The 19027-nt window shown below is 28.5% G+C and overlaps 3 protein-coding genes across 3 annotated transcripts; 2 read left to right on the top strand and 1 right to left on the bottom strand.

The window, feature by feature from the left end:
- Window positions 1–1028: 1028 nt before the first annotated feature.
- Window positions 1029–15238, top strand: LOC132937085 (peroxidase-like). The gene is made up of 12 exons (XM_061003913.1): window positions 1029–1150; window positions 1237–1326; window positions 4227–4334; window positions 4412–4670; window positions 4751–4977; window positions 5049–5213; window positions 10219–10415; window positions 10698–11260; window positions 14115–14268; window positions 14375–14551; window positions 14626–14815; window positions 14882–15238. The coding sequence occupies exons 3-12, from the start codon at window positions 4244–4246 to the stop codon at window positions 15070–15072; spliced, it is 2214 nt and encodes a 737-aa protein (XP_060859896.1). The 5' UTR covers window positions 1029–1150; window positions 1237–1326; window positions 4227–4243; the 3' UTR covers window positions 15073–15238.
- On the top strand, window positions 5395–7726 carry LOC132937086 (uncharacterized). Its single transcript, XM_061003914.1, has 3 exons — window positions 5395–5970; window positions 6060–6267; window positions 6344–7726. The coding sequence occupies exons 1-3, from the start codon at window positions 5779–5781 to the stop codon at window positions 7567–7569; spliced, it is 1626 nt and encodes a 541-aa protein (XP_060859897.1). The 5' UTR covers window positions 5395–5778; the 3' UTR covers window positions 7570–7726.
- On the bottom strand, window positions 7628–9985 carry LOC132937087 (uncharacterized). Its single transcript, XM_061003915.1, has 5 exons — window positions 9612–9985; window positions 9220–9416; window positions 8675–9013; window positions 8262–8521; window positions 7628–8115 (listed from the first exon to the last, which is right to left on the bottom strand). The coding sequence occupies exons 1-5, from the start codon at window positions 9767–9769 to the stop codon at window positions 7726–7728; spliced, it is 1344 nt and encodes a 447-aa protein (XP_060859898.1). The 5' UTR covers window positions 9770–9985; the 3' UTR covers window positions 7628–7725.
- Window positions 15239–19027: the final 3789 nt, after the last annotated feature.

The following is a 19027-nucleotide window of genomic DNA, read 5'->3' as shown; positions in this document are numbered from 1 at the left end:
CGTTGTGGATGACAATTTTAAAATTGTTTTTTGAAATGTTTTTTTAGTCGCACAGTTTTTTTAATCATATGTTAGTTTAAAATATGAATCGTCAGTGCTGCTGTTACAATTCTATGTAAAATTAAATTTATAAATTAAATCAATATTGCTCATATATAATGAATGCATTTTTTTAAGTCATGGTTCAAATTCAATTTCATCAATAATGCAATCCAATAAATTGTTATTAGGATTTCGTAATACCATAAATTGTAATATTATACATTTTGTATGACCACGTGCTACCATAGTGATACCCACGGTTATTAATTAAATTTATAAACTTTAACTCGTCCACATTAACTTCTGCTTCGATACTTCTGAAAGGCTTCATAAATTTAATAATAGCAATAATCATTGTTCATAAATATTATTATTGTTAAAACATGGATTATACAACATTGTTATAATTGTTTTACAATATATTATTATGAGATTGTATACATATCGTCAACCGACATAATAAAAAAATAGCTTTATATATAAAATATATTAAATCAAAAGAACCAATTTTTTTTTTTATTGGATTTTAACATAAATTTACACCATATTATATAAATTGGGTATTTACGAATTCCTCATCTGATTTCTGTTTTTTATTTAATTCGTTGATGGGTATACTAGTCACTCGGTACGAGTATATTATTGTAAATATCATATACGACATAAGTATAGGTACTTGATGATCCAAAAATTCACAAGGTGATAATTATTTTTATAAGATTTATTATTAAGTCTCATGAATTTGAACGTAAAATCGGCTCCAAATAATCGCTAGGCTAACGTTTTTATTATTCGGCTTATAATAAATATATGCTCCTGCTCGAACACTATAAATTATATAAAACACACACAGCACTACCGTTAAACCGGTTTGTGAATTCCTAATTTCCGATAATAATACAAAACTCAGCGTCTCAGTGTCGCATTCCTCTCGATCAAAATTACAGAGAAAAACTGGTCACCGCCATGGTTGGGAGGGGGTGGGGGTGGACCCAATATGATCGTCGTTCGCCCGATATCTCGGTGGCCGACAGTGGAAACTAACCACAAACATCGGTGCATCGACGACGATTCCACGTGACACCGACTCCACTCGCCAAGACAACAGGTAGACTTCCAGTTATTAAAAGTTATTTAACTCATCGTTAAACGTAATTGGTTAAATAATTGTGATCTTCGGATGAGTATTTTCAGTGTTAAACGACACAATTAAAACAAATTCAATGACACGATAACAATCAAAAGATTAGAATCTGTACATTAAACAATATAATTCAAGTTATGGTGAGTACCAATCAAACATTTATTTATGGGTAAATAAGAAGGTTCGCCCTTATAAATTATAACAACACTCATCGTTAAAATTTTTAAAATAACTGCATTCATATTTTATTACCATCCATATTAAAATTTTTTTGATACTATAGCGTTCCCTGCTTAATAAAATTATTTATTTGCAAATATTTTTTTTTTTAATGTTCAACTCGTTGATCAAGTGTTTTTAATTTACGATTACCTATACAATTTTTTTCAAATCCTAAATTCGATTTATCAAAATTATTGTAAGTCTAGCTTAATTGTTTATGGTGTGAAGGATCTATAGATAAGGATCATATAGCTTTGTGAGTATAATGTGTGGCTGCGTTATCAATAATGTAATGTGTTTTTTTTTAATAATTTAGGTATTCATAATAATAGTAGGTACTATATTATTGTTATAATTATAATCAAAACACCCTAAATCATGTAGTTTATAAGTAATCTATTCACATTGTAGTACTGCAGGCGTAAATCAGACGCAGAGTATACGTTTTTATTTTTATAATACCATATACAGTGAAACTTCCATATAACGAACTTCCATTTAACGAAATTTTCTGTTTAACGAAATATTTTTAAGAACTATGACCTTCATTGTTAATTACACGTAAATTTATCTCCAAATAACGAATCTGATGTTTCTATATAACGAAATAATTATTCGATAAAAAGTTTTTGTAAATGTTGTCACTATCAAATTGATAGTTTATGTCATAGTTCTAAAATTGTACATGAACAATGTACCCGATAAAGATAAGACACCGAAGGTAGGCAAACTGATTAATTTTACTGTAGTACACTTCAGTTACAATATTGGTGCAAACGAGCATACATTTTTTCGTTTTCTCTTCGTCCATACAAAAAAAATGTCAAAACGTAAATGTTTATCCATCGCCGATAAATTTGAAATTTTGATGTAAAACTTGACGATATAGAAACTTTTTACGAAAGAAGGACAATTTTCAAAAATAATAAGCAAACAAAACTTACTGATTATTTCTATTAAATTATATTTAAGGTTAAAAATTAAATTAAACTGTAATATTATGATGTTTGATGTTGTTTTTACTACGTAATTCTATTTAACGAATTCCTCTATATAACGATTATAACGAATTTTTTTTGCTGCTTATTCGACTTCGTTATATGGAAGTTTCACTATACTACTATACACTATACTAAGTTGTACCATAAATGTATTGTATAGTGTAGCCGGTAGTCGTTGATTTATATTACTTTATTCAATTCGTTATTTAATATTCGGTGTATGGTGTTCAAAATTAATCTTGACTTTTCTTTTGCCCGGAATAATAGTTCTGATTCACAGCAGTATATTATCAGGTAGGCAATCTACCTGTTGTAGATCGCGGACCCCGTGCTGATTTAACTCTAAAGTATCAAATAGTACCAAGTTTTATATAATACGGTGGATTAATATATACAATTATTACATAACCCTAACCTAACCTAACCGTACTTACTAAAATGCGATGAATATCAAGAAACCAAATTTAACCCTTTTTAAATTAGCCTATCTCCGTTCCAGAGGTCTAATCTGCACAAAAACATTCATTTTATATTGATAAAAAATAATAATACAAATCAACAAACATGCCTGATTAACCAATAGCAACCAATATGTAATCCACAATTATTATTTTACTCTGCAACAATAAGCTAAATTTTTATTTTATTATAAAGCTTTTTTTCTGGACAGATAGCCACTGTTGTATTTTTGACATCCAGATTTCCTACTTTTCCAGTGGATTTTCCTAAAATGTTCTTTCATAGATACCTTCTCCGTGGTATACACTATTTAAAAAAAAATCAAGAAGTTCTGATAGAGTAGTTCCTGTAGAAATAGTTTCATTTCACATTTATATTGTTAGATGTATCCTATTTTATTATTATTTACCTTTAACTTGTGAAGTTTAATAATTAACATGATATCCTCTTGTATTAAAATCACTTATTAATATGCTGTTTTTACAAAATTAATGACCAAGCTGTTAGTTTATAAAACATGGTATATGGTCTTCCTATTAGTTCGTTCATTAAATGCTCCACTTTCCTGCACAATTATATTTGTTCTATTGGATTCCACGAAATAGGAAAGATTTTAAATATATCTCCAGTAAAATTACCTCTTATATAATTAAAATGTGAGATTATTATTCAGGGTATCTCATAGGTTTTTTATATTAATAATTTGGACATTTTCGTAATTTTTACAACATTTATCAAATTTAAGGTTTTAAAAAAATGTTGTAGATAAAAATGTATAAACAGTACAAATTTAATAGCTAAATATTGAAAATTTGAAACAAGGTTCCTCGTAAGTAGTTCATTCTGTAAACAAAAATTTCAAAAAATATAATGACACAGTTTTTTATTGTTATTTTATGTTTGAAAATTACATATTAAATAACCAAGAATAACAAATTTAGTTATATTGCTGTAATTTTATAATATTTACTCAACTTACTGGCTACCTATTATAAATAAGTAATAACAATTTAAATAAGACATAAAATATCCACACTCACAAACCGCCACCGCTCGTTTTTCGTATTCAATTATATTATTATATCATTGAATTCAACTTTAATACATAATACATTATTAGAACGTTATATTTTAAATTTTTTCTCAGTTGGCTCTTCAGCCTTTCTTCTTGTTGAAAACTGATTATCAAGTGCACATCTAGCCTTTCTCAATACGCAAAATAAGCCCAACTACACTTCAGAATAAGCCCTAGTAAATTATTTTTGAGTGAATTCTATATAACAGCTCTTTAAATAGTTAAAATATATAAAGTAAAAGTTATAATTGATAATAAAATATTTTTTTTTAAATTATTACAGTTCATATAATTAGCAGAATGAGTTCCTCGATATCTATACATCTGTGGATTTGTATTTTGGTATTATTACCATCGTGTTACATAGGTCGAGCTGAGTTCTACTTTAAAGGTATAAACCATAACTATACCTTCAGTTTTGATTATTTTTCATACAAAAGGATATCAATGATTAAATGTTCTGTATAGATGATGGTTTGATGATAAAAAGAACTGACTGGTACCAACATCTCAAAACCAAAGAATTAGATGATCATATTAAAACATTTGTCAGCGATATTGAGAGACGTGAGGAGGATAGATGGCCTAAACTAAGTATGGATATTGGAAGCCCGGAGCATGGACTATTGATCGATTCTCAGCTTTCCGAAGAACTGTATTCATTATATAGGCATGCTGAAATAGTTTCTGAAGCTTCCTCCTTTATACGCGATAGAGAATGTCAAGAGTATATACAATATAAATCTCATTAAAAAAAAATATTCTTAATATGCATAAATTCATTGACCATTTAAATTATCTTGATAGTGCTGGAGGACAATGTGCCATAGACTTATCGAAAGTGAAACTAGACAAGACATCTTTGGGTAAGATTTGTTTGTCCATGTTTTACAACAAAACAGCATGCATCGGGATGAACTTGAAGTATCGTAGTCCTGACGGTTCTTGTAACAACTTGAAACGTTACTACTCGGGAAAAGCAACCACGGCTTATAAACGTTTGCTGTTTAATAACTATATTGATAGTTTTTATGGTAATAATTATAACATTATAATTTACCTTTGTGCGTATCTAACGATGTGTTTTCATTTACTGTCCATACAGAAGTTAGGGAAGATTCTTTTTCGTCATACAGACCCAGTCCTAGAAGTCTGAGCGTTGAATTTGTCAAAGACGAGCACTCACCAGATGACTTCAAAACGATGGCAATGGCGTACTGGACGATTTTTGTAGGCCATGATCTATCTCACACTGCAATGTCTAGAATGCGTAGGATTAACACATAACCATATATTATATTGATTGGTCGTAATTAGGACCTGAACCAATATGAAAATATTGAATAAAAATGTATACACTGTGGTTACTATAGTATACTATTAATGTAAATGAAAAAAAAAAATTTTTTCCTCTAACACAACACGAGTTTTTAAGTACTTTGTAAGTGGGCGTGGTTTAGATTTTCAAATATTCATATTTTCCCGCGCTTTGAGCATGACGTCATAATGCCGTACTCCCGTACTGGCCGTCGCGCGTCGGCATACTAAAATATTATTATTTTTTATAGCGTTATCGCCACTTCTTACTTAGTTACCTCGCTATGTTACATGCGTATGTACGACATTATAATTTATTAATATTATAATTTGTATTACTACATGGGTATTAATACACGAGTACTATAAATGTTTATAATATTATTAGGTACATATTTATTAGTATTACCAATAATAATAATACAATATTATCGAATTATCACTTTTTTTTAAGTTTTCATTATTTGAACTTCGTATCTTTGATCAACATATTATTACGCACATTTTAATTAATAAATATGCCAAGGGACTCAAAATACAAATATTGTTTTGTACCGAAGTGTACAAATACTTCGACAAAATGCCCTAATAAACGATTTTTGAGCGTTCCTTATGATGCTAAACGGAGATTATTGTGGTTTAAAGTAGCAAGACGTAATGATACGGCAAAATCTAAAACACATCATGATTGTTGTGAAGATCATTTTGTTGTAAGTAATTTTTATAGAGAGAATTAATTAGAATTAAAATATCTATTTTTTTAAACCAGAATCTTAAATAGAATAATTTTTTTTTTCAGTTAGAAGATGATTTAGATAATTATATTCAATTTAAGCTTATGGGAGCATCAATACTTAAACTGAAGAAAAATATTGTACCACATATTTTTGATTGTCAGGTTGATCGTAAGCAAGCATTAACATCAAACCCTCGACCATTGCATAGTAAAAGAATCCGAAAAAATATCATTGATACCGCTATACAAAATCAATCTTGTATGACAGAAGGTACCTATACATTTTTCAAGTTAATAATATGTTATGTATTTTTTTATTTTTAATGATACATAATTACAATGTTTAGAACATATTGATACAGTTATACCTGATGCTGAAATAATAATTGAAGATTTCCAACAGTCTGATAAACAAACAAAAGAAATTGGTATACAAGTAAATTTAAACAGTAAAACGGTTCCTAAATCAACTAGAAGCAAGGGAACACAGTGTGATATCAGTGTGGAGTTTCAAACTGAAAATACTATAGTTGATAAGTTGACTTTAAATGTAAATAAATCTAATAGTAAAACACATGAATGTACCTCAATGTATGGTTCAACTAGTAGTTCAAATTCTGAGAGTGAGCTAGATACTTCTATGGATATTTCTATTAATTCTTTTTCTAGTATTTCACATACAAATAACGAACAAAAAAAATTCAAAGATATGAGCTATGAAATGACTTGTTTCTATATAAAAAATAAGCCCAAAGCTTATATAGGTTTAAATCCTGATTGGTATAATCAAGGATTTATAGAATTGTTAAGTATAAAGAGTAAAGTTTCAGAGAGAGATATATTATTAACACTAATGAAAATTCGTTTAAATGATTCATTTTCTAGATTAAGTGATTTTTTTGGTGTATCTGAAAGTTTTTGTTGTAGAATTTTTAATAAAACTATTAAATTAATCAGTGGATATTTTAAAGAATTTATATATTGGCCAGATAAAAATAGTATTCAGAATCTATTACCGATTCCTTTTCGTTATAGGTATTCAGATGTGCAATCAATTATTGATTGCTTAGAAATAGAAATTCCTAAGCCATCCAATCCTATAGAACAATCATTGACATGGTCTGATTATAAAAAATGCAACACACTTAAATATTTAATATCATCTACCCCAGATGGGTTTATTAATTTTATTTCTGAGGGCTATGGTGGTAGATCTAGTGATGCTCTATTAGTTGAGAAATCTGGTTATTTAGAATGTCTTCCTGAGAACTGTACAGTCATGGCTGATAGAGGGTTCAAAAGTATAGACTTTATGTTGGAAAAACGAGTGTGTAAACTGGTTAGACCACCAAGTGTTTTTTCAAATAAAAAGTCTACTAAAGAAGAAGTGCTTGAAACTAAACGTATAGCTAGTTTGAGAATACACATTGAACGAGTAATAGGCAGATTAAGAGAGTTTAAAACCTTAAAACCACATGCCTTGATGCATTTAAGTTTAGTTTCAAATGTAGATGACATTATAACTATTGCATGTGCTTTAATTAATTTACAAAAACCTATTATTACTCAATAATAAATAAACCAACTGTTAATTTTAATATACTGTAATGAACTTAACAAAATCAACAACTTTCAAATTCAATTTATTATGTATTATTATAGTATAAAATGTCAATATAGTCATATATTGTAAGTACCTAATACATTTAGATAATATTAATATTAATGTTTATGTGTTTATTAAAATTGGAAATATAAAAGTTTTCCAAAATGTCCAACTTTTTTTAATTAAGTCATCACACATATTTTTATTATAATCAATCCATGTAATGTGTACTTTCTTGTTTTGTGTAAAGTCAGGATCAGCTATTGCCAGAAGCCCTCTTGGTTTCTTTAGTACATGCATTTGCAGTTGAAGTTGAGCCAGAACTTTTGACTGTATGATACCATTTTTTATATAATTATTCATAGAACTATGCTTCTGTGGACACTTGATTTCCAAAACAAAATCTGAAGCAAGTCCATCTGCTGATGCTCCTATGATAGGAAAATCAGAAGAAATGGCCAAACCAGTCTCACGGATGGTTCTTTTTACTATTTTTCTCACTTCTTGAAGTACCTATTAAGTTATTTATAAAAAACATATGTTAGGATCATCTGTTTACATTAAATCAACTTAATAAATAAATATACATAGACAATTAATAAAATAGTAAAAAAATAAATATTAAAATAGTTTTGTGGTGTACTTTTTGTCCTACTTACATCTTTTTCCAATAGTTTACCACGTTCCATAGCTGATGTCAATTTAATTTTTCTACATCCAAGTATTTGTTTGACCAGAACCCCATCACCTTTTTTACACCTAGATAACTCATATATTTTAGATGCAGTTATTCTTCCATATCTAAGTTCGAACCACAAAACATTATTAGCTTGGTTAGTAGTTTTTTCCTCTACACCACTGAATACTGATATGGGTGTTCTTTCTTTTAAGAAATGTAAAAAGTCATCCGCTGTACCATCTGTATTATAAAATAATGTGTGTAAAAAACATTAAATACAAAAAAAAAATCTTTTTTTCTAATACAAAATAACTTGGCCTTCCATAATACTTAAAATAATTAAAACTTTCATACCTATACTTATATTGTGGTATTTTTATATTATTAACTTACTACTATTATATTGTTTGGAGAATTCTAATATAGCTGTATGGATTGACAACATTTTGAAAAAAGATTCCTCTAATTTATAATTATGAGCACCAACTTGGCAATTTATTTGGTGGGTTTCTCCTAATTTCATAGCTTCATTAAAAAAATTCTTGTTAGATATTTCACTTTGAATATTTACTATGGATTTTTTGGACATAGATTTAGCTGTTATATATTTTAATGTTGTGCCAACCCCAGAAAGTTTGGGTCTTTTCCAATAGCACTCAACTTCTGTGGGAGACTTTTCTTCAGATTTTCTATGAACATACATGAGAAAAGCTAAACTGTGTTTACATCCACCTGTAAATAATAATAAAATCTTTGTTTACAACATTTAAGGACTAGTTATAATTAAATATAAATACCTACCTTATCAATAATTATAAATTATTTTCTATAGGTACACTTAATATCACAAAAGATTTATATAATATAACATATTAAAATTCTCATTAAGATATAGGTTCTATATAAATATATATATATATTATTATGCAGTCACCAACCTAAAGATGCTGCACAGTCATCACAATGTAAATCAACTATTTCTTCTTTTTCTTCATTTATTGTTAATGAAACATGGTAATTTTTATTTCTAACTCTATGTTCAGGACAAATTTGAGCCTGAACATTACATATAGATCCTTCCCTTTTTATTTGAACATATCCAATAGCTGAATCTCCATAATTTTCTCTCGATGATCTAATGAAAATATATAAAAAATAATCAGCCCATCTATATATTTTATTAAAAATAATCGAGTTTTTAACTACATATTAGTAATTAATATTCTTAAATATTTATATTCAGGTAATTTAATTATTTAAATATTATAAATATTATTTGTATTAGGAAACAAAAAACTAGCAGTGATAATAAATAATAATAGGTACACACCTTTGAGCTTTTGATCCCCTAACTTCAGGATCATTGAAGCAATCATTATTTTTTATGTATTGTGTTACAGAAAAAATGTCAAGTTTTGGTAAGTTTATAGATGTACCTTTGACATAGTCTTTACTGACACTTACAGCCATTGAGCCATCGTTATTCATTTATAAAAAAAATTACTATAATATATACATATAAGACAATACACTATACACATTGACATTAGTATTTACAATTTATTTTCTGCTGAAAGTGATACTGACGATACTGTTGTGGCTACTCCACACTGTCAATAGAATTTGTGTCGAATTATTAGATTTTACGTAATCAAAGTTATTTTAGTACAGTCATAATATTATACACGCGCATTGACATATAATTAGACGCACGGGCGTACGGCATCGTGACGTCACACACCAACTGAATAGACCACGCCTTCTCAAACAGAGAAATGTATGTTTGGAGAGCTATTAGTCCTACAAATCGAAATAAAACGAAAAATTTACAAATATATTTTCGTTTTTAATTGGTATGTAGAATACGAAAAACAAAGAAAATTTTTTTTGTTCAGGTCCTAATTATTAATGCATGCAAATTAATGTTAAATCCTTAGTGACTAGTAATAAATCCGTGAGCTGTTGTGCAGAAGGACGATCGGAGCTCATGCCTCGAAGCATATACCACGAGTTATGCTTGCAAGTTGTGATACCGGATGGAGATCCATTTTTCCGTGTCCCTCATCGTTGTATGCACTACGCGCGTTCGGTGCCAGCTGTGCGTTCCGATTGTACTTTTGGAGTCAAGGAACAAGTAAGAGCCATATAAGATAATTCCATATCCATAAACGTATATTTATGTTGGTTATAATACTCAAAATTACGTTAATACTTACCAACTTGGTAAATTTATATACTGTCATTATAATTATAATTAAAATTTTAAAAGGGAATCTATCTACAAAAAAAGAAATGGTGTCTGTTTGTAGTGGTGCACATTTTTGATACCCCTATTTAGTGTTGAGAACTAACTTTTCAAATTCCCCTATAAACATAGATAATTTCAAATTGAACGTAACATGGTTATTTTTCGCAGATGAACCAAGCTACTCATTATTTAGATGGGTCGATGATATACGGTTCGTCGGCGAAACGGACGTGGTCATTGAGGACCAACTTGGACGGCCAACTATTGACAAGCATGGGCTGCGATAACATGAACCATGGCGACCAGCTACAGGCGCAGTATATGCCGCTGGAAGACACCGAATCAATCGCCTGTCAGTATGGCAGCGGCACGTGTTATAGAGCTGGTGACATCCGGGCAAATGCGCTTCCCCAACTGACGGTTATGCACACATTGTGGATGAGGGAACACAACCGGTTGGCCAAACTACTGTCCCACGTCAACCCGCACTGGGACGACGAACGTATTTTTCAGGAGGCCAGGAAAATCGTTACGGCATCCATTCAGCACATAACTTACGCTGAGTGGCTGCCAGCGCTGCTCGGGGAAAACTACACCAGGCGGAACGGGCTCGAGCTGCCGACAAAAGGCTACAGTAACGCGTACAACGAGACCACCGACCCGAGCGTCAGCAACAGCTTTGCGACCGCAATATTACCATTCGCTAATTCCATGTTAAGCGACACCATCAGGTTCGTGCAAACCTGGTATAAATATATTATTATTATTATTATCGTGTATTTGTAGGTTATTTCGGGTTGAGGATTTGATATACATATAACTATGAACATTTCTAGTAATTTAAAAAAATTTAAAATCAGTGTGCAAATGCAAGAACAGGGGAGGGGGGGGGGGGTCACTGAAAATGTCCTGAAACCATAGATCAAATACAACAGATAAAAAAACTTATAATTGAAACTGTCCGTAAAAAGATCAAAATGTGTCAAAATATTTATAAAATAAACATAATAATATAGTGAAAATTTCAATTATCTAGTTTTTTAATTACAGCGAAATAAGAAAATCGCTATCTTAGGACTCAAGTAAATATCCAATCTTGTAAAAATTTGAACTTCAAACGTTCATAAAAATTTAATTTAATTTTCATGTAGACATTTTTTTTGATAAAGGTAGAAAAATGTATTAGGAATTTTAGTTAAAATTTACAAATCTGAAATTTATGGAGAAAAATGTTTATGTTTCTTATTCAAAATAAATTGCACATTTCGTAGTTTCTTATATATTAAGAGCTATGTATTAAATTTTCAAAATTTTTGACCCAACGGATAAAATTCTATTGACATTCCTAGAAAAAAAACTAATAAAATTGGAAACTGTAAATGTCCGTATACAGTTCAAAACACATCAATATATTTTGAAAATATTAGTTTCTAGAAAATGCTACCATTTTTGTTTTAAATTTCCCTGTGATTTTGAAAACTATAGAGAATTTTAAGTTTTGACCTCAGGAATGCACCAACTAGATTTACTTTCCCTTCGAACAATATACTTTATGTTATACTTAACAATATACTGAGATGTTTAAGAAAATCAAAGCAGTGGTACTGCCCCAGGCGGTGATGACATACACAAAAATAAATTAATATTTAAAAAAAAAAAAAACATCATTGTAAAGTCATTACATTCCTTTCAGAATCTAAAATATATTGTACATTTAATAATAATATGTAATAACTTTTCTTTTTTTATAAATAATAATTTTTATTTATTAATAGTTTTTCCTTGTGATTGTGAATCTCAACACTCAACATTAATTTTAATCATTAGACTTGTATGATTGTATTGAAAAATTGATTATAATGACTGGGTAGGTGTAGTGACTAAAAAAAGGACACTGAGATGAATTTTCTAAATTGAGATTAATTTTGAGTTAGTGAGTCTTTAATAATTACTAATATTATTGTAAATTGAGCAAAGCCCCCCACAACTTAATTTGGTACACAGACTTCTTGCATACCCTTACATAAATGTTAGGCTACTATAAGAATTTAACACCTATAATCAATACAGACTTCATTTAACTATTAATAGTTACTTCAATAAAGAAATTACAATGGATATTTTTTTAAATACCATCGATAGACTATTGCAAATATTATGAATTTATATTTATACTATTGTGACTATTGTGAATTTATATTTAATTTAATTTTGGAGAACTTTTAGACAATGTAGGACAAAAAAGACACTGAAAAAAAAATCCACGGAAAAAAAGTTAAATAAAAATTAATATATATATATATAAAAATAAATATAATTTAAGTATTAGTAATAATAATAATATTAGTAATATTTTAAAAATATATTAATAATTTTTCAAATATGATATATAAAAAAAAATTATTCAACTTAACCAACTACCGTATTAATAATAACAATATAAATAGACTGTAAAATATTTTAATCTTACAAACTGTCAAATCATGTAAATCTTTTACTGCTCCAAAAAGCGATGACAGACACACCAAAAAAAAAAAGACACATCATTACTATAGAATACTATTGATTTTATTATAAAATTAATAATATAATAATTGACAACAATACTGAAATTTGTAAAAATTTGAATTTAAATAGCTCATAAAAATTTAATTTGACTTTTTTATAGACATTTTTTTTTTTTGATAAAAGTAGATAATCTTATAAGGAATCATGTATTACATTGAAATACTTGGACTAAAAAAGAAATATTTTATACAATATAGTAGTAGCCTTGTATTAAATTTTCAAGTATTTTTAATCAACAAATAAAGTTTTATTGACATTAATAAAAAAAAAGTGAGTAAGTGGATGTCGGTCTGGTGTACAGTAGGTTACAAGTGTGTCACTGTTAAGGATGGTGTAAAATTTTAATTCAATGAAATTTATCAAATCAATTATTATAGTGACCCATTGCGGAAAAAGGAAAATAAGTACGTTCTATTGTGTTTTGAATAAAAGAAATGAAATAGGCGGAATATTGGCACTATAATTTTTTTTATTTTCAGTGATTCAAAAAATCTGTTGATTGCGTGCTGTCGGTAATACGTTGGTTCCTTCTAAATTAGAAGGACTCAATATTTTATATAACATGCACTATTTGGTTTAAATAAACGTAAACCCATCCACTGTTCCTTTTTAAAATGTAAGAAGGTAAAATTGCTGAAATAAAACTCAATCACTGTTTTAGATCAGAAACGAGTTTATTGGTACACGCGAATGGCGGTGTTATAAATTAGAAAAATTCTACTGTCACTTCAGCACAGATTCCTTCGTTGTTTGACCTATCTACATTTAAAAGTTACTAAAATATATTTGCACCTATACTACCTATATTATATTAAATAAAATTATATTGACGACTGTCTACATTGTAGACTCAACAATATATGACAACAATTAATACATGTGCCAACCTCAAAATTGATAATGTACACAACAATATATTATTATGTCGATTGCTGTTCTTTTGTTTCTAAAGAGAATAATCGCATATAGCCTACTTATAATTATTATTAATTTGTATGAATCTACGTTTTTTTTTAGTTTATATACGGAAGGCCGAATGATCAACGCAAGTCTTTCACTAAAGGAACATTACAACCGACCAACTGGTTTACTATTAAATTACATGGATCAGCTTGTCAGAGGGCTATCTACGCAGAATACACAAAAAATTGATATGCTATTTACTAAAACGGTAGGTTTTTGAAAGACAATCAATATAACGCATTACATAATCCTTTTAACAGACTATATTATACGTTTAACTATAATTTAACATTAGTATTCGAATTTTTTTTCAGCTTACAAATCACTTATACAGTGTTTATCCAAACCACAAGTTTGGAATGGACATCGTCAGCTTGGATATACAACGAACCCGCGATCATGGTATACCAAGCTACACAGAATTTAGAAAATATTGTCGACTAAAAGCTATCAGAAGTGTACAAGATTTATCCAAGATCATGGTTGAAGGCGTAAGTTTAAAAGTATATTAAATATTAAATAATGATATAGTACTTAATTTATTCCTGTATATTATAATATTTAGTCAACTGATAGACTATTGAAGCAATACAAACATTGGAGAGATATAGAGCTATTGGTAGGTGCATTGTTTGAGAAACACGAAGAAGACTCAATGGTTGGCCCAACGATGAGATGTATTATTAGAGAACAGTTTATAAGAACTAGAATGGCAGATAGATATTTTTACGATTTACCAAATATATTCGATGAATGTTAGTATATCTGAAATATTTTTAATGAATGATCCTGATTTTAACTATATTTTTATAATATTCAAGATCAACTGACAGAAATCAGAAAAGTGACGCTTGCCAGAATCTTTTGTGATAACAGCAATAATGTCACAATGATGCAGAAAAAAGTATTTTTGATACCTGTAATGGCTGATTTGCAACTCTGTAATTCCCAATTAATTCCAAAAATCAACATCAATCACTGGTCAGAGATGGTCGATACATTTAAAAAATAACTTTAAATTTAATAATCAATAATCAGCGGAAGTACCTTCACTGGATGGTTTGTTCCCTCAAGAAACTCAAGCTATTGCATTTAATTTTATTTAAAAACATACATTAGGCTTATTGTACTTTTTTTTAGTATAGATTGTATAAGTTATAGATTAAAAAAAATAATCAATAATCAGCCTTTAATCTAACCTTATTTTCATTTTACCTATATATCTTGTTTTTAATAAATATTCTTAAATTAATTATGAGTCTAAAATTTGCTATGTTACACACTTGTAAGACGGGGACAACAAATTTCACTGTAATGGCCCATTAAGGCCAATAAAAAAAAAATTATTTTGGCTGGCCCAGAAAAATTATAGTCAGACCAAAATACAATCTTGATAAATTTTAGGTATGCATACTCCGCAACATCTTAAATGACGGCTCTGCTTTGGCCCGAATAATGGTTTTTATGTTTTACATAAAGTACACCGTATTAATATGCAAGGCTGGGCAACAACGAGTTAAAAATTTAAAGTTAAGTTAAAAAGTTAATATTATTTTTAACTAGGTTCTTTTGGCTTTTCATTAACGTAACTAGTTTCTTTTGGCTTTTCATTAACTTAACTGTTAACTAGGTAACTAAAATTCTTTTTTAATTAACATGAAATTAACGAGTTAATTTTCCATATCAAGAAGTAAGTTAAGTTAATTTATTTTGTTTTTAGTTTTATTATATTTCACTTTTTCAGTCTATTTCGTTTTCATGTCAAAAAATATTGACCATTAATTACTTAAAGTAAAAATGTATATCATTCGAATCTAACTAATATGGAAATACTGCATAAAGTATAAACACTATAGTCTATAATTAAAATTGGGTTGGAAAAAAATTAAGTACTCTAGCGTTGTATAAACATATTAACTTTTTTTTAACTTAATAAAAAGTTAATAAAAAGCGTGTATTAACTTTTAACTTTACTGAGTTCACCTATTGTTAAATTAACTTTTAACTTTTAACTATTTGTTATTGGTGCATATTAACTTGACTTAACTGAGTTAAAAAAAATCATTAACATGCCCAGCCTTGTCAATATGAACTACACACACAGCATTTGTCAATCAAAAAATACTTTTTTTAGTATAGATTGTATAAGTTATAGATTAAAAAAAATAATCAATAATCAGCTTTTAATTTAACCTTATTTTCATTTTACCTATATATTTTGTTTTTAATAAATATTCTTAAATTAATTATGAGTCTAAAATGTGCTATGTTACACACTTGTAAGACGGAGATAACAAATTTCACTGTAATGACCCATTAAGGCCAATAAAAAAAAAATTTAAAAAAAAGTTAATATTTCAAATACGATATAATAACTGATAATGGAAGCTCAGAAGTTATGCAGAGACACCTCAATATGCCATCAATCAATTACAATCAACCAGACCCCAGAAATTTATAATTCTGTATCAGTTTCAAAGGGTTAGTGTAATAAATAAAATAATATTAATTGTAAAACATCCATTATCAGAGTATATCACCAGGTTAGGTTAGCACTGGTAATAAAGACGTGAAAAAAATTGCGTCAGAACTAGCGTCCAAATGGTTATGCACAAATTATGTTCCATTTTACAACACTTCTAAGATGTATGAAAAAGTAAGTCCGATTTGATGAAACAGCTGAATAAAACAATTTATAGGGTAGAAAGGGGATACTGTGCAGTGTAAACTATATTATTTTAATTTATTATAAATATTGGTACATTTCATTAGGCTGTTTTTGACTATCAATTTATATTAATAATTCACAACGTACATAACCATCATAGGGGTATAACTATTTGAGGCAAATGCTTAAAGTTGCTAAAAAAATGTGTGCACAAACATATCAATTGGTCTGCAGGACAGTAATTGAAAATGGTATAGGTGGTTTAAGTGATATTTATACATAAAAGACATACTTACAAAATACTAAGTTGCATTTACATAGATGCATTTAAACACTCTAATACATCCACCCTAATAAGTATTTTCAAAAGTACGACATCGCTCATCAATTGGTTATACCTACTACTACAAAATTGTTATGTCTCATAATCATCTCGATAGTTAAATTTCTTTAGACGATACCATAGTACCTAAGCTTAAACACGCATATAGAAAAATATCTCAATTAAAATAGGTAGATCTACAAATATTTTATTCAGCTCAGAGGATTACCCGACAACATACACAAAATTATATATTTATGACACACAATATTCTAGACACTGAATCTTGACTGTCAAACGTTCGCACCTTCGAAACGAGACCGCCAAAAAGCCAGGCCATATCAGAAATTCTTATCACCTTCTATATGTGTAAGTGCGAAATTTATAATTCGAATGTGTGTCCAAAATCGGTTGTGATAAGTGACGAGTTATGTGTGTTGCGGGTTGCCTATACTTAATAATTTATACAAGCTTCGGAGGAGCCTGTACTACGAATTGCCTATACATAGGAGCCTATGCTTTTACATGTAAAATTTAAGGGGGAGGAGCTCCAGAACCTACATATTATTAATACTACTTACATAATAGGTAATACTTACATAATTGTCCACAATAATTTGTGTTTTTACCCGTTTTCTTAATATAATCATGATAATCAGTGCTCGAATTGGGGTTGTACGCAGGCTGACGGAGTCCGCTTTAATTTTTTTCATTGATTTCAGTGTTCCCCTTCATTTAATTGAGTTAGAAACGCAGCTCTTATATTTGATTTTTGTTTTCATTTATTATTTCTAGCAAATAAATTGTTATTTTTTTATCAGGAAACGTTTATCGTCATTCGTCACCGACAGTCAATACAATAGGTACCTACCTACCGATAATATTGTATAGCAGCATTGACTTGTCAAACATATTTTATTTTCATAATTGTATTATAAGTAAAATCAATTAATACTATTACCTGGAAAATGGGTAATCACCGATGACGATCAATGACAGTAAGAAATATACTCATAACACCGTTTAATGATATTATTTTGTGTTCATAATTGTATTATTCGATGTAGGTACCTATGATCACGGAATCAATTTCGCGTGGATTCACGGGCAACGCACGTAACAATGTCACATAATACGAGGCAATAAAAATAAAATAAGACATAAGCATCTAAATATTATAATGTTTTTATTTTAATTATTTAATTTACTATATGTGTAGACTGTAGGTGGTGCATTCAAAATTAAACTGTACATGAATGTTATTGTTATTTCAAAAATAATTTCCATTTTAATTTTAAATGTTACCCTTCATACATTCGCTTTCTGATTAATAAAACATATTTAATTTCTAGGTAATTTGTCTAGATAATAATATGATTCAAAACCATTTTTACTTAGGTAGATAATTTTTTCCTAATTTTAATATTTCATGGTAAATATTCTCACATAAAATTTGAAACTCACCGTATGTAAATTGCTATTGTTAATGTGTTATCACTTATTTTTTAGCTCCGATTTTAACTTCCTAATTTGGAAATGTAGAGCAAATTAAATGTCTGAATCAAAAAATATTTATAACAAAATGTTAAATTGTAATTAACAATCCATGACTGACGTAATATTTAAGTATTCTAAACTATCCACTAATAACCATAAATAATACATTCTTAAAAACTTTAAATTAGGTACTTTAAATTACTCACAACAATACGTTAACTTTTCATTTAAAATCAAATATTGACAGACTATAACTATTGACCTAAAATTCCTAAAATTATCTATCATAATTTTAAATTTGTTTGTTCGTTGATTAATATTATACTATATTTATAATATAGGTTCAAGAAGTAAGCTGGAACAAAATATGGATATAATATTAAAAATACAAATTTAGAGTTTTCTTCTGATTTTAGTTTGAATCAAGGTAATCAAATGCATTATATATTTTATATCATATATTATTATTATTTAATTTGT

The sequence above is a fragment of the Metopolophium dirhodum genome, chromosome 1 (genome assembly GCF_019925205.1).
Source record: "Metopolophium dirhodum isolate CAU chromosome 1, ASM1992520v1, whole genome shotgun sequence".
NCBI classification, from domain to species: Eukaryota; Metazoa; Arthropoda; class Insecta; order Hemiptera; family Aphididae; genus Metopolophium; species Metopolophium dirhodum.
The sequence above is the reverse complement of the archived record's forward strand: the minus strand, read 5'-3'. Positions and strand labels throughout refer to the sequence as shown.

Excerpts from the sequence above, each read along its gene's own strand:
- LOC132937085 (XM_061003913.1), top strand. The coding sequence starts at position 4,244 with ATGAGTTCCTCGATATCTATACATCTGTGGATTTGTATTTTGGTATTA. Across the intron at positions 11,261-14,114 it reads ATGTTAAGCGACACCATCAG|TTTATATACGGAAGGCCGAA; the intron begins GTTCGTGCAAAC and ends GTTTTTTTTTAG. Across the intron at positions 14,552-14,625 it reads CCAAGATCATGGTTGAAGGC|TCAACTGATAGACTATTGAA; the intron begins GTAAGTTTAAAA and ends TATAATATTTAG.
- LOC132937086 (XM_061003914.1), top strand. The coding sequence starts at position 5,779 with ATGCCAAGGGACTCAAAATACAAATATTGTTTTGTACCGAAGTGTACA. Across the intron at positions 5,971-6,059 it reads GTTGTGAAGATCATTTTGTT|TTAGAAGATGATTTAGATAA; the intron begins GTAAGTAATTTT and ends TTTTTTTTTCAG. Across the intron at positions 6,268-6,343 it reads TCAATCTTGTATGACAGAAG|AACATATTGATACAGTTATA; the intron begins GTACCTATACAT and ends TACAATGTTTAG.
- LOC132937087 (XM_061003915.1), bottom strand. The coding sequence starts at position 9,769 with ATGAATAACGATGGCTCAATGGCTGTAAGTGTCAGTAAAGACTATGTC. Across the intron at positions 9,014-9,219 it reads TGACTGTGCAGCATCTTTAG|GTGGATGTAAACACAGTTTA; the intron begins GTTGGTGACTGC and ends TATTATTTACAG. Across the intron at positions 8,522-8,674 it reads CTCCAAACAATATAATAGTA|ATGGTACAGCGGATGACTTT; the intron begins GTAAGTTAATAA and ends TTTATAATACAG.